The 10,858-nt window shown below is 45.3% G+C and overlaps 1 protein-coding gene across 1 annotated transcript in view; it reads right to left on the bottom strand.

Moving 5' to 3' along the window:
- Nucleotides 1–3,018: 3,018 nt before the first annotated feature.
- The window catches only part of doc2a (double C2-like domains, alpha), a 50,882-nt gene continuing 43,042 nt past the window's right edge, over nucleotides 3,019–10,858 (bottom strand). Inside the window, exons 12-15 of the mRNA XM_046414184.1 lie at nucleotides 8,682–8,917; nucleotides 6,028–6,109; nucleotides 4,837–4,933; nucleotides 3,019–4,271 (exon numbers count right to left, since the gene is read on the bottom strand). Of these exons, the coding sequence (XP_046270140.1) occupies nucleotides 4,135–4,271; nucleotides 4,837–4,933; nucleotides 6,028–6,109; nucleotides 8,682–8,917 (552 nt within the window). The 3' untranslated portion in view covers nucleotides 3,019–4,134. The remainder of the gene's footprint in view (nucleotides 4,272–4,836; nucleotides 4,934–6,027; nucleotides 6,110–8,681; nucleotides 8,918–10,858) is intronic.

Raw genomic sequence — 10,858 nt, 5'->3', positions numbered from 1 at the left:
TACTGAGGTTCGCTGCAGCTCGCTTGCATGTGGCCTGAATATTTTTGCAGCATCTCACTTTACAGGCACGACGCTGCAGTATTGATTTGCTGTGGTGTGTTATTCATCAGTTCACTTCCTGTTTCAGGAGGTGTTCACTGACCTTAAAGGTGAACGGTGAAAACAGCACTGGATGTTGACTGAAGATTATCACCAAATATCCACAGCTTATTTTCCTGCTGAATTTTGCTTTACATCATCACCAGAGTTTATATTTAACTATTCTTTCTGACTTTCTTGGCGTCAAACTGAACTCAAGCGCAGGTGAAGCACACCTGTTCCGTCTTATAGAATCGACATCTGCTATATGATTTCTCATTCTGTGTTTATTACTTCAGAGTTCTACTCTGTTTCAGAAGGAAGTGTTGTGTTTTTACATTCATTTTCAGTTTACGCAGTAAAGATCCCTTCATACTGAATTCTTATAGGGAAGATCGTCCTCTCCACTGTCTCCACTCTCTAAAAATCAGATTAAAACGTTTGCTTCTCTCATCGGAAAGCATCATGAGACAAGTGTTGTTGTGATTTGGCACTATATAAATAAATAAGCAACAACAAATCAGTGGCATTTAAAGTTTGATTGTGATGTGTGATGGCTGATGGACGTGCATCAGCCTGACTGGTGTGATGTGGCTGTAGTCCTCTTTTCAGGCTGCAGGGGGCAGTAGTGACACTCACCTGAGAAGCATCACAGCAAAACAACAAATCACATCCACTGTGTCCGTGTTGCATTCCAAATTTATTGTTGCATCGTACGTAAAACACCTGATAGAAACGGTAGAGCACAAGATCAGTGTAAACAACAGTACAACAATATTGTATAGAAAGCCACGTTCATACATTCAGTCGTGCATTAAAGATGAAGAGCAACACTGTAAAGAGAAGACGTACCTGAATGTCTCATCATGTCTCAACACTTTGAATTACAAAACAGGCAGCAACAGGCAGGGGGAATACAGAGATAGAAAGAAGTAGATCAACATATTGCATCATGCAACAACAAAGAAGAACCACCTGTATTAACATATCATCATCATCATCATCATCGTCGTGGCAACAGTAGGATGTTTGTTTTGCAGTAGAGATGTGATCCATGTGTTACACAGTAAGAGAAGTGACATGAAGGAAGATTAGCTCAGTGTTTGACCGATGAAACCTTTTCTGTTTAGTATCATTTTATGCTCCAGTGTGTTTACTAAACCCCGCCCTCCAAAAAGTGATTGTCCAATCGTAGCTTAGCGACCGTAAGTAGGCACGGAAGTGTGGAGTGACGCTTGTGGAATGCTAGCCAGTGACAGTTAGCAAATTCTGTCTAATTGTGTCCAAAACTATGGAGCCTTTGTTTCAAATAGTGATGTTAAATCTGCCAGTGCTAACTGTTGAGTCAAAGGAAAGACAGATGGACAAACACAGCAGTGGCGGGTCAGTCAACAGAGAGACCGTGGAGAGAGAAGTCCTCAGTCCACATTGACGGCGTCTGTCCATGAAAGCAGCCAACGTCTCACTAAAGGCAACAAGAATACACTCACAGCACAAAAAAATGCAACTTAAGGGCTGGTGATTGGTCTCCATTCACCGAAGCACTAAGTGAAAATACGCAGGACTTTCTGTAGATGAACCAATCGTAGATCAGCCTTGACTGAGGGAATGGGCTTTAGCCAACGCTCATTTAAAATTGAAGTAGCGGGATTCTTGACGCGGGGTGCAGCTTTTGAAACATCATTTAACTCAGTGGATCACCACAGTGGTGAGATTCCTTTACTGTTAGCACCTTTGAAGACCAGCCGATCCTCCATCTGTTCAAACAGGTGTAACCCTGCAACATTTCACTGCCTTCTAAATGCTTAAGACAAAACCCAACAAAATAAGAACTGCAGGAATAAATAGAACAAACAACAAGTTACGCTTTTCAGTCCATGTTGGCTGATGTTACATGACCGATTATACACTTATGAACACATCTTTAGTGACAAAACCGTGACTGGATATTAATTAGATAAATTTTAAACTGTGTTGTTACTTTATGAACCAAAATTAGAATATGTTTGAGCTGAGACCAAATTAGATTAAAAATTGTATGGAAAAACCATCCAATGTGGCTACACCGGCAGCCATATCAATGAGGCTGAGCGTTTTGGTCGTATCCATGTCTAAGTTTGAACTTACTGTGTTGTTAGCAACCAGTGTTGCTAAGTTGGAGAGCTAATGTGGCTCATTACTTCTAGCATGTTGCTTTAGCCTCCAAACCTCGTGTATGTGTTTGATTGACAGGTTAACTGGGATTGGTTCCCAATGAATCCTGGATTTGTTAATCTCTAAGTGCTAACAAATCAAATCTCTAATCTCTCATTTTTTGAACAAAGACCAACAGAAACCACACAGTTAGCAGCCCGCTGCTTAAGGTGACAGTTAGCTTGTGGACATTAAAAAGTGTTATGTTTGGTGTTGGATTTCGCTTGGATAAAATGCTATCAAACCCCATTCCTGTGGCAAAGCTGGCAGGCACAAATTTGCCCTGCAGCTAACAAGCTAAAGGTTGTGTTTTCTTAGCAGCAGCGTTGAAGAATAAAATCCACCATCTTTACTTTAACAAAATGTTCTGTGTCTACAGCTGATTAGCTCTTTAGCCAGAAAACGTTAGCCGTGCGCTTTTCGAAGTATTTGTTTAGTGGGTTGAACCTGAGATGTGTCCGTGTTTCCTCCTTACATTCTGAATGATACTCCTTTAAATTCAGTACAACGTGCTTTGGCAGTAGTGTACTTTACTGTGCTTGTGTTGATTAAACAAATATGAACTGAACTGATCAGAACGAGGCCAGAAGGCCGGGTTGGTTAGGGTTCGGAGTCCGGGGCTTTTGTTGTGTCTCACTGAAAATGTAAAAGTATAATCAAGAAAATGTACTTAAAGTATTAAAAGTAGTCATTGTAGTAAGATGTCCCCTGTGATAACATTATTGCAAATGCATTATTGCAGATGTTTTTACAGGAGAAATGACCTCAGCCTTTATCAAACTAGTTGATCATTCATTTTCTGTCTGCCCACTAATTCATTGTCTCTTGTGTACTTACATAAACTGTTGGGTAGTTTAATTTATGACACAACGTATCTCATAAACTGGAAGCAAAAAGTAGCACGAAAAAGAAAAGACTCCAGTAAAGTACCTCATATTTGCACTTGTGTACTCACTCCACCACAGCATGCAAAATCGTGTAAAATGAAATTATCTGATCGACTGTGTAGCCCCAGTTTGTGCTCCTCACAGCGATCACATCTCAGTGTTGAGGTTTAAACACTTTGTGCTGTTCTGAAGCCTAAAAATGTCACAATGTTGGAGGAAAAAACGTTTCATCCATGTCGCCTGAAATTTCAAAGGCCTAAAAAGTGTTATTTGTACCAACGGATGTGGTAACAGCCGGGAGACAAGTCATTTCTACCTAACGCCTTCATTATGGAGGGAAATGTGTCCAAAATCGTTTCATTGTGTGGCAGTGGATTTAATATTTCGTCATCCAGATGGTTAGAAGCAAAGCACCTTTTTCAAACTCCTCGCCGTTTGTTTTAAAGGAAATGCTGAGCTCTGAGGCCGAGGTGGAGCCGACGGTGCTACAACAAACTGGGGTCAGTCGAATGAATGCAAAGGGCTTCGAAAAAACCGCACGTCTGAGTGGAACATGCACAGACCGGCGGCGTCATGACATCAAAACCGATTTTCAGACGTGTGAGCTACAAAACGAATCAGAATACTGCAGGAGAACGAAACATGCAAGAGAACATCTGTGTGCAGCTGTGGTTTCTGGCAAATGAGTTCCACCCTTCCTCCTGCTCTGGGGTCACCTGGTGGGAGTGCAGGTGTGAGCCAACAAGCTTCTTGTTCTTCTGGATGATCGGTAACGAAGGCACACCACCGTGCTGCTCCAGCTTCACCCTGCTCTCCACCCGTCACGGTGGCTGTTATTGTGATACACTCTCCCTCTCAGAAACTGCTGATTCCTGCGGAGAAGCTGAGTCCATCCCAAAAACTAATCAGAGGATCCCTGCGAACCTTGTGATCCCCAACAGCGACTGTCTACACGTGTTGAGGATGCAGCGTGGGTTTAGTCGTGGCCGAGGGTTCGCGGCAGCTCGTTGGTCAGGATGTGCCACCGCTCCACCCTCCTGCCTTTGTTCTTCAGGCAGTCGGTCCAGTGACGGAGGGCGTCGCCCTGGGAGTGACAGCTCAGGCAGACGCCACCTGAACAGACAACAAAAACCTTGTGTAATCTAATCTGTGGCCTCACAAGTTTAAAGGAGCAACTTGTAAAATATGAACAGAACTGAAAAGTAGCTGATTGGTGGCGGACTGGACCCGTGCTCAGGTGTTCTGCATGGCCGTGGTCAAAGTGCCGTTGCAGTGCTTTATCATAATACTTTTGCCTCAGCACAAACAGCAGTCAGCCCAACACGGCGCTCTGTTTCCATACTCAGCAAGAATATTCATGTAATACAGCAGAAAAACTGTGATTATGACAAACAGAGGAGGAAAGGATCCTGATCAGTAATACAGATGGTAACAGCTGAACAGCTTTGCCAACACTAACGAGCAGCTTGTGTTCCACTCGTTAATATTTACATATTTACAACATTTTCTCACAGCTCAACAAGAGGACGAGCCCGTCAAACATTTTCACTTTATTTTGTGATTTTTTACTCAGACGTGCCTCACACATATTGGATGATATTAAAGCCATATGGATGACAAGCTGTTTCCTCAAAGGGAAAGTCACTGGGAGGATCACAAAGAGCCGTCAGTGTCTCACCTATGAAGTCATTGGAGCGTCCCAGGTCGTAGTCCCACACCGTCACCTCCAGCGTCTTGTTGGCCAGCTCCGACAGGGAGATCTCATAGAAGAACTCCTGCAGTGGTCACAGATTCGAATCACAATGCTGGTCTGTGAGGTCCAGCATTACAAAGAACAAACTGCACAGCCTGCATCATGCTGTGTTTCCTGTTCTGTCTCCTGCGCTCTGTGAGCTGAAATCACTGTTTACGTCAGCTGGAAAAGGCTGACTGACAGCAGGGTAAAACGGTGAAGATACTCTAACTGTACTGTAATCTTACAGTGACGGTGAGTTTTTAGGTGGGGCTGAATTGAATTGAATTGAATTGAACTGAACTGAACTGAACCGAACCGAACCGAACCGAACCGAACCGAATTGAACTGAACTGAACTGAACTGAATTGAATTGAATTGAATTGAATTGAACTGAACCGAATTGAATTGAATTGAACTGAACTGAACCGAACCGAACCGAACCGAACCGAATTGAACTGAACTGAACCGAATTGAACTGAACCGAACCGAACCGAATTGAACTGAACTGAACCGAATTGAATTGAACTGAACCGAACCGAACCGAATTGAATTGAACTGAACTGAACTGAACTGAACCGAACCGAACCGAATCGAACCGAACCGAACCGAACCGAATTGAATTGAATTGAACTGAACTGAACGGAACCGAACCGAACCGAATTGAACCGAACCGAACCGAACCGAACCGAATTGAACTGAACTGAACTGAACTGAACCGAATTTAACTGAACTGAACCGAACCGAATTGAATTGAATTGAATTGAACTGAACTGAACTGAATTGAGCTGAACCGAACCGAACCGAACCGAATTGAATTGAATTGAATTGAATTGAATTGAATTGAATTGAACTGAACTGACGTGCTGCTGCTGATCACCTCATCCTGCAGGCTGTGACCTCCAGGGCAGCTGGACTCCCATTAACAGGATATGAACTGACTGGTGCTAATATGTTTTATATGCTTAAATGTTATTTTTGCCTCCACTGGAGACTTTCCACAGGACGTAGTGCTCACTCGGCTGAGGTTGGGTTTAAATAAAACAACGCTATAGAAGACAGCAGGAGGTGATTAACATCTGAGGTGGAGCTGATGGTTGGTGTCGGACCTGAGGAGGGGCAGCGGGCCGGTCTTACCTCGTTGAATTCAGGGTTGAGGGTCTTCTTCATCACGGCTGTTTTGTGCTTGGATTTCTTCTGTATGTCGGGCTTCAGGTATCTGACAGCAGAATGAGCAGAGGAGATTTGAGATGTGCAAATGTCCCTCCTGAGCCACTGTCACTCAGCAGCTGTAGCACGTGACACACCTCAGCCACACACACCTTTCAGCCCTCATGCCTAAACCTGCCCAATGAATGCAAAGCATACTGACCAATCAGAGGCTGGCGGTCCCAGAGCGTCTCACTGCTCACCTCAGAGTGAAGCTCCATCAGAGCTAAACTCAGTGATGTGAAATCACAGCACTGCAAGGCACTCAGTGAGCTCCATTAACAGAGCGTCTGAGGAAATCATGTAAATCATCATTAATCAAACAGTAAATAATAATGAATCATCCTGAGTCAGTTTTACACACACACACACACACACACACACACACAGGCTGTGTGTGCTCAGTGATCTCCAATCATCATCATCGTCAGTGCAGCCTGGACCGACTCAGGGTGTCTCAGATCCTCTCAATTTACAGGATGCTACGTCATCGAATGCCACTGAAGGACAGGAGGACTGAGTGTGTGTGTGTGTGTGTATGTGTGTCCTCAGCAGGCCCAAAGTACCCACAATCCCATGCACACATTTCTTCCTTCTTCCTCTCGCGGCCACCAACTGTTGTTTAAGTGTATTTTTGAAAACCCCAAAGGGAAGCCATCACTGACGGCGTGATACGCGTCAAAGGAGGCACATTTTCTAAAACACGTGTTCTCCACCTGCCAGGTGGGACTCTGTCCTTGCCTCTGCGAGAGTTGGACCCTCTGGACCCTCTGGACCCTGTGATCTGTGTGGGAGGCGGAGCTGGAAATGAAGGATCTGGATGTGGATCTGGAACATCAGGTCTGTTAGTCGTCTCATTGCCTGTGAAGTGACTTGAGCCTGACTGCCAACATGCTGTTCCTATCTGACGGAGGAACAAACGATGTTTTAGTCTGGGCTTAGAGATCAGGACTACTTCACTCTTTAACAGGCAAACACACAAGTCACTGTCACTTTAGACTCCTGGGAACAGCTTTGGTTTCCTCTGCTGCTCCACAGACTGTACAGATTTGTCTTCTTGGATATGAAGACAGTAATGAAGCCAGACAGGGACTGAGCAGAGGGGAGCAGGTGATGACACCGACTGTCTGCTTTTCAAAGGACCAGTTTTAAATCGATATATGGGCTGAGAGCGAGCCGTGACGCAGCATGCTGATAGGCTGGAGGCCGCAGTGGTTTTTAAAAACTCTGTGAGAGTTCGCTCGACCCCTCAGCTGTCACTCGCCTTCTTGTTCTGTCTCAGACTCGGTTTGTATTCTGACGGCGAGCAACAGAAAACCCTCCTCTTCTTCAAAGCGGGTGTCCCTCGAGTGCCGGAGGAAACGGGAGCAAACACAAAGCCGCGAATCCCCGACTTTGGCCCAACGCGTCGTCCTCAGCTGAGACGGATCACACCGTCCCCGTGTCCTCGCTGACTGCCAAACAGGCGGTGCTGCCTTAACAACAACTGCATCATTGATTAGCAAAGTTAATAAGATGGCAAAGCGCCGGCTTTGAGTTGTCTCATTAGTGCTGAAGTCCAGCGTTTAGTTGACATCCTCAGTGAGGAGTTTGGGCTTGACGCCAACACATCTGACCAGCTAGACGGAAGCAGCACTTTTCTACAATAACTTACATTTATACACTAAATGTGACTGGACAGAAACTGTAACTGTAGAACTGTTGCTGTTTTATGTTTTATGTTTAATTTCTTCTCAAAGTACAGGTATTTGAGATTTTAGTTTTTATTTATCCTATTTTTATGTTTATCCTATTTTTATACTCTTCACTTTTAACCTTTCTTGGTCGGGAATACTTGTGGTTCCTGGAGTCTTCAAAAGTAGATCTGGAACCAGAGCCTTTAGTTATCAAGCTCCTCTACTATGGAACCATCTTCCGGTTTCGATCCGGGAGGCGGACACCCTCTCTATAGTTAAGAGTAGACTAAAAACTTTCCTCTTTGATAAAGCTTACAGTTAGCGCTGGTTCAGGTCTCTAGTTATGCTGCTATAGGCTCAGACTACCGGGGATCTCCCATGATGCACTGAGCTTCTCTCTCCTCCTCTAACTCTCCTTCTGCACACATTCATGTCCCATTAATGCAGGTTACCAACTCAGCTTCTTCCCTGGAGTCCTTGTGCTTTCTGGTCTCTCAGGTTCTCATGGATCGTGGTTGGACCTCCTGCTGTGGTCCTGCTCAGCAGATTACTACTGTTCAGTCATCGTATGTTTTAATTCTGTTACGACTCTGTACAGCTACTACCATCATTACTGTTACTAATACTGCTATCAAATAGTCCCTTCTGTATACTTCATCATCATCATTATCTACAATTCCAATACTTCTGGTATTATTACTGCTGCTACGCATCTCTCATCCCCCACCCCCCTCTATGTCTCTGTCTCTGTCTCTGTCTCTGTCTTTCTCGGTCAAAGGAGATGGCGGCCCACCTAGAGTCGGGTTCTGCACCGAGGTTTCAGCCTTTGTTCAGAAAACTTTGTTATCATCCTGATAAAGCGAACATCTGATCTCCTCATGCAGGGATCCTGGACGCAGTTCTTACATTTTGACGTAGGGGTCCGAGAAGCCGTTGACATCCATGGCTGCCAGGTGGGCGCAGCGCTTCACGCCCACGCAGAGACCTCCGCCGCGACGCCCTTCACCTGCTCCTCCACCTGCTCCTCCACCTCCGCCTCCTCCGTCTGTGTCTCTGTCGTCCAAACCGAGCGGAGGCAGAAACTGCAGCGACAGAAGAAGACGACCTCTCTCCTCTAGGCTGTGCAGCTGCTCGTTCTCCCACTGTGGACGACATCAGAGTGACCGAGGTGATTTAATCACATTGGTTTGGTCAGACGTCTTTAGTGGAATTAGTTTAGATTAGATTAGCTTGGTATGAGTTTAGTCAGAGGTGGTTAGGCAATAAGGCAGCGTCAGAGAGACTCTGGACACTGTCTTCGATGTTCGTGAGGACTCGGAACACGTCCCCTTTTGCTTGTCTCTTCAGGACAGAATCCTTCTAATGACCAGTTTCAGATTGACATCCAGGCTGAGGACAAATTCTGTCCATTTTTAATGCTTAATAACTTCCTCTCATGCTGACCTGTGGACAAGATGTCAACTTTACACACCTGATCTAATTTACTTTTTGGCTTATGAGAAGAAAACCACAGCGTCAGGTTTGAGAGTCTCAGGAAGATGAATGAACAAACGAGCTGCGAGCTGCCTGTTAAAATAAGATCTTTTCTATCCTAAACAAAACGCAGCGACGACTACGAAGATTCAAAACAGAAATCATAAAAGGTCTTAATATCAGAGCTTTTCTGCTCATTTGGCTTCCATCTGATGTGCTCGTCGCTGGTGTTTTTGTGCTTCGGGCACATTTCACGTCTGCTGGTCCGTCCCACAGGCGGAGACGTGACGGACACGCATTCAGCCACGTTTCCACCGCCGGCAGGTTTCTGTGTGTGTGTTTTCTGTCAGATCCTTCACTTTGTGGACGAGGCTCCACTTTCACAGGGCAGCAAAAGAAAACACTCACTGAAACATTTCTATATGGAAAGTTCCCCTGAAAAATAAAGCACAGACATTATGAAATGATTCATTTTAGTTCCGGTATTTTTTCTTCAGATTTTTCTTCCTGTCAGTTGTTTTTCAGGAGGCGTTTGAGGACTGTGTGATTTGCATATCTGCACATTAATGAGAAAACATCAATCCTTTGATTGTCTGTCAAAATGGGACAATAATGCAGTGATGGATGACCCAAAGCATGCTGGGAACTGCTGCAGACCAAAACTCACCATGTGACGGACTCTCAAAAGGAAAAGTAACACGACCAACACAATCTATGAAGGTCGGCTTACTTTCTGAGGTTCATGGAGTCTCATCAACGTGGCTCCTGTATCTGTTCATATTTACAGCGTGTGGAAAACACAAACTGCATTAAACTTTTCCGTGAAAACATCTGAAAATGTCTCGAGGGTTTCTTTCAACACATTCCTTTCACACATGATGAAGCATTCAGTGTTATTACTGCAGACCGGAAAGAGAGGAAAGGGAAGCTGAGGATGGAATTAGAGCGTGAGAACGAGATTCATCACCTGTTACCTGTAAGAGTCTGGAGCTCACGAGTCGAGCTCAGAGGCACGACTCGACGTGTCAGCCGTGACGGGATAACAAAGGTGTTGTTTCTGCTCTCAGGTTCCTCTGAAAATAAACCAGCAGCCATGAGGAGTGACCCCCTTGGAGTTCAGCTCTGATCCCACTGTCTGTTATCAGAACGCAGCGTCAGAGGAGTTCAGAGGCCTCGCTAAAGACAAGGTTCCTCCCTCTCCTGTTACAGAAGCACATCGGATGAGTTACCTCCATCCTCCAGTCTGCACTCGTCCTGTCAGGTCTGCGTCTCTGCTCACGACGTCCACCGGCCTGCCTGCCTGCCTGCATGTATCCATCCAGGCTGTACTTCAGTAAACCTACTTTGTTACACTCCACTCCTGATGGTGATCCCACTGCAGCTCTTTGATTTGGTCTTGCTGCTCGAGACACAGCAGAGGGTGAGAAGATCGATAGTTTAATCCTCCGCCTTTGTCTCGCCTCCTCCACCCTCCTGTGGTGAGTCTCACTAACACCAACTCAGCTCGTCACCCCACCCGTCCTCCTTGCACGCAGACCGCCTGAGGTCGCCGTTTACCACCCGTGTCTCTCAATTTCATCAACTCGTCCGTCGTCACACTTTGACCTTTC

Source organism: Scatophagus argus, chromosome 16, assembly GCF_020382885.2.
Source record: "Scatophagus argus isolate fScaArg1 chromosome 16, fScaArg1.pri, whole genome shotgun sequence".
Taxonomy (NCBI): Eukaryota; Metazoa; Chordata; class Actinopteri; family Scatophagidae; genus Scatophagus; species Scatophagus argus.
Note: the sequence above shows the minus strand (reverse complement) of the source record. Positions and strands in the feature narration are given on the sequence as shown.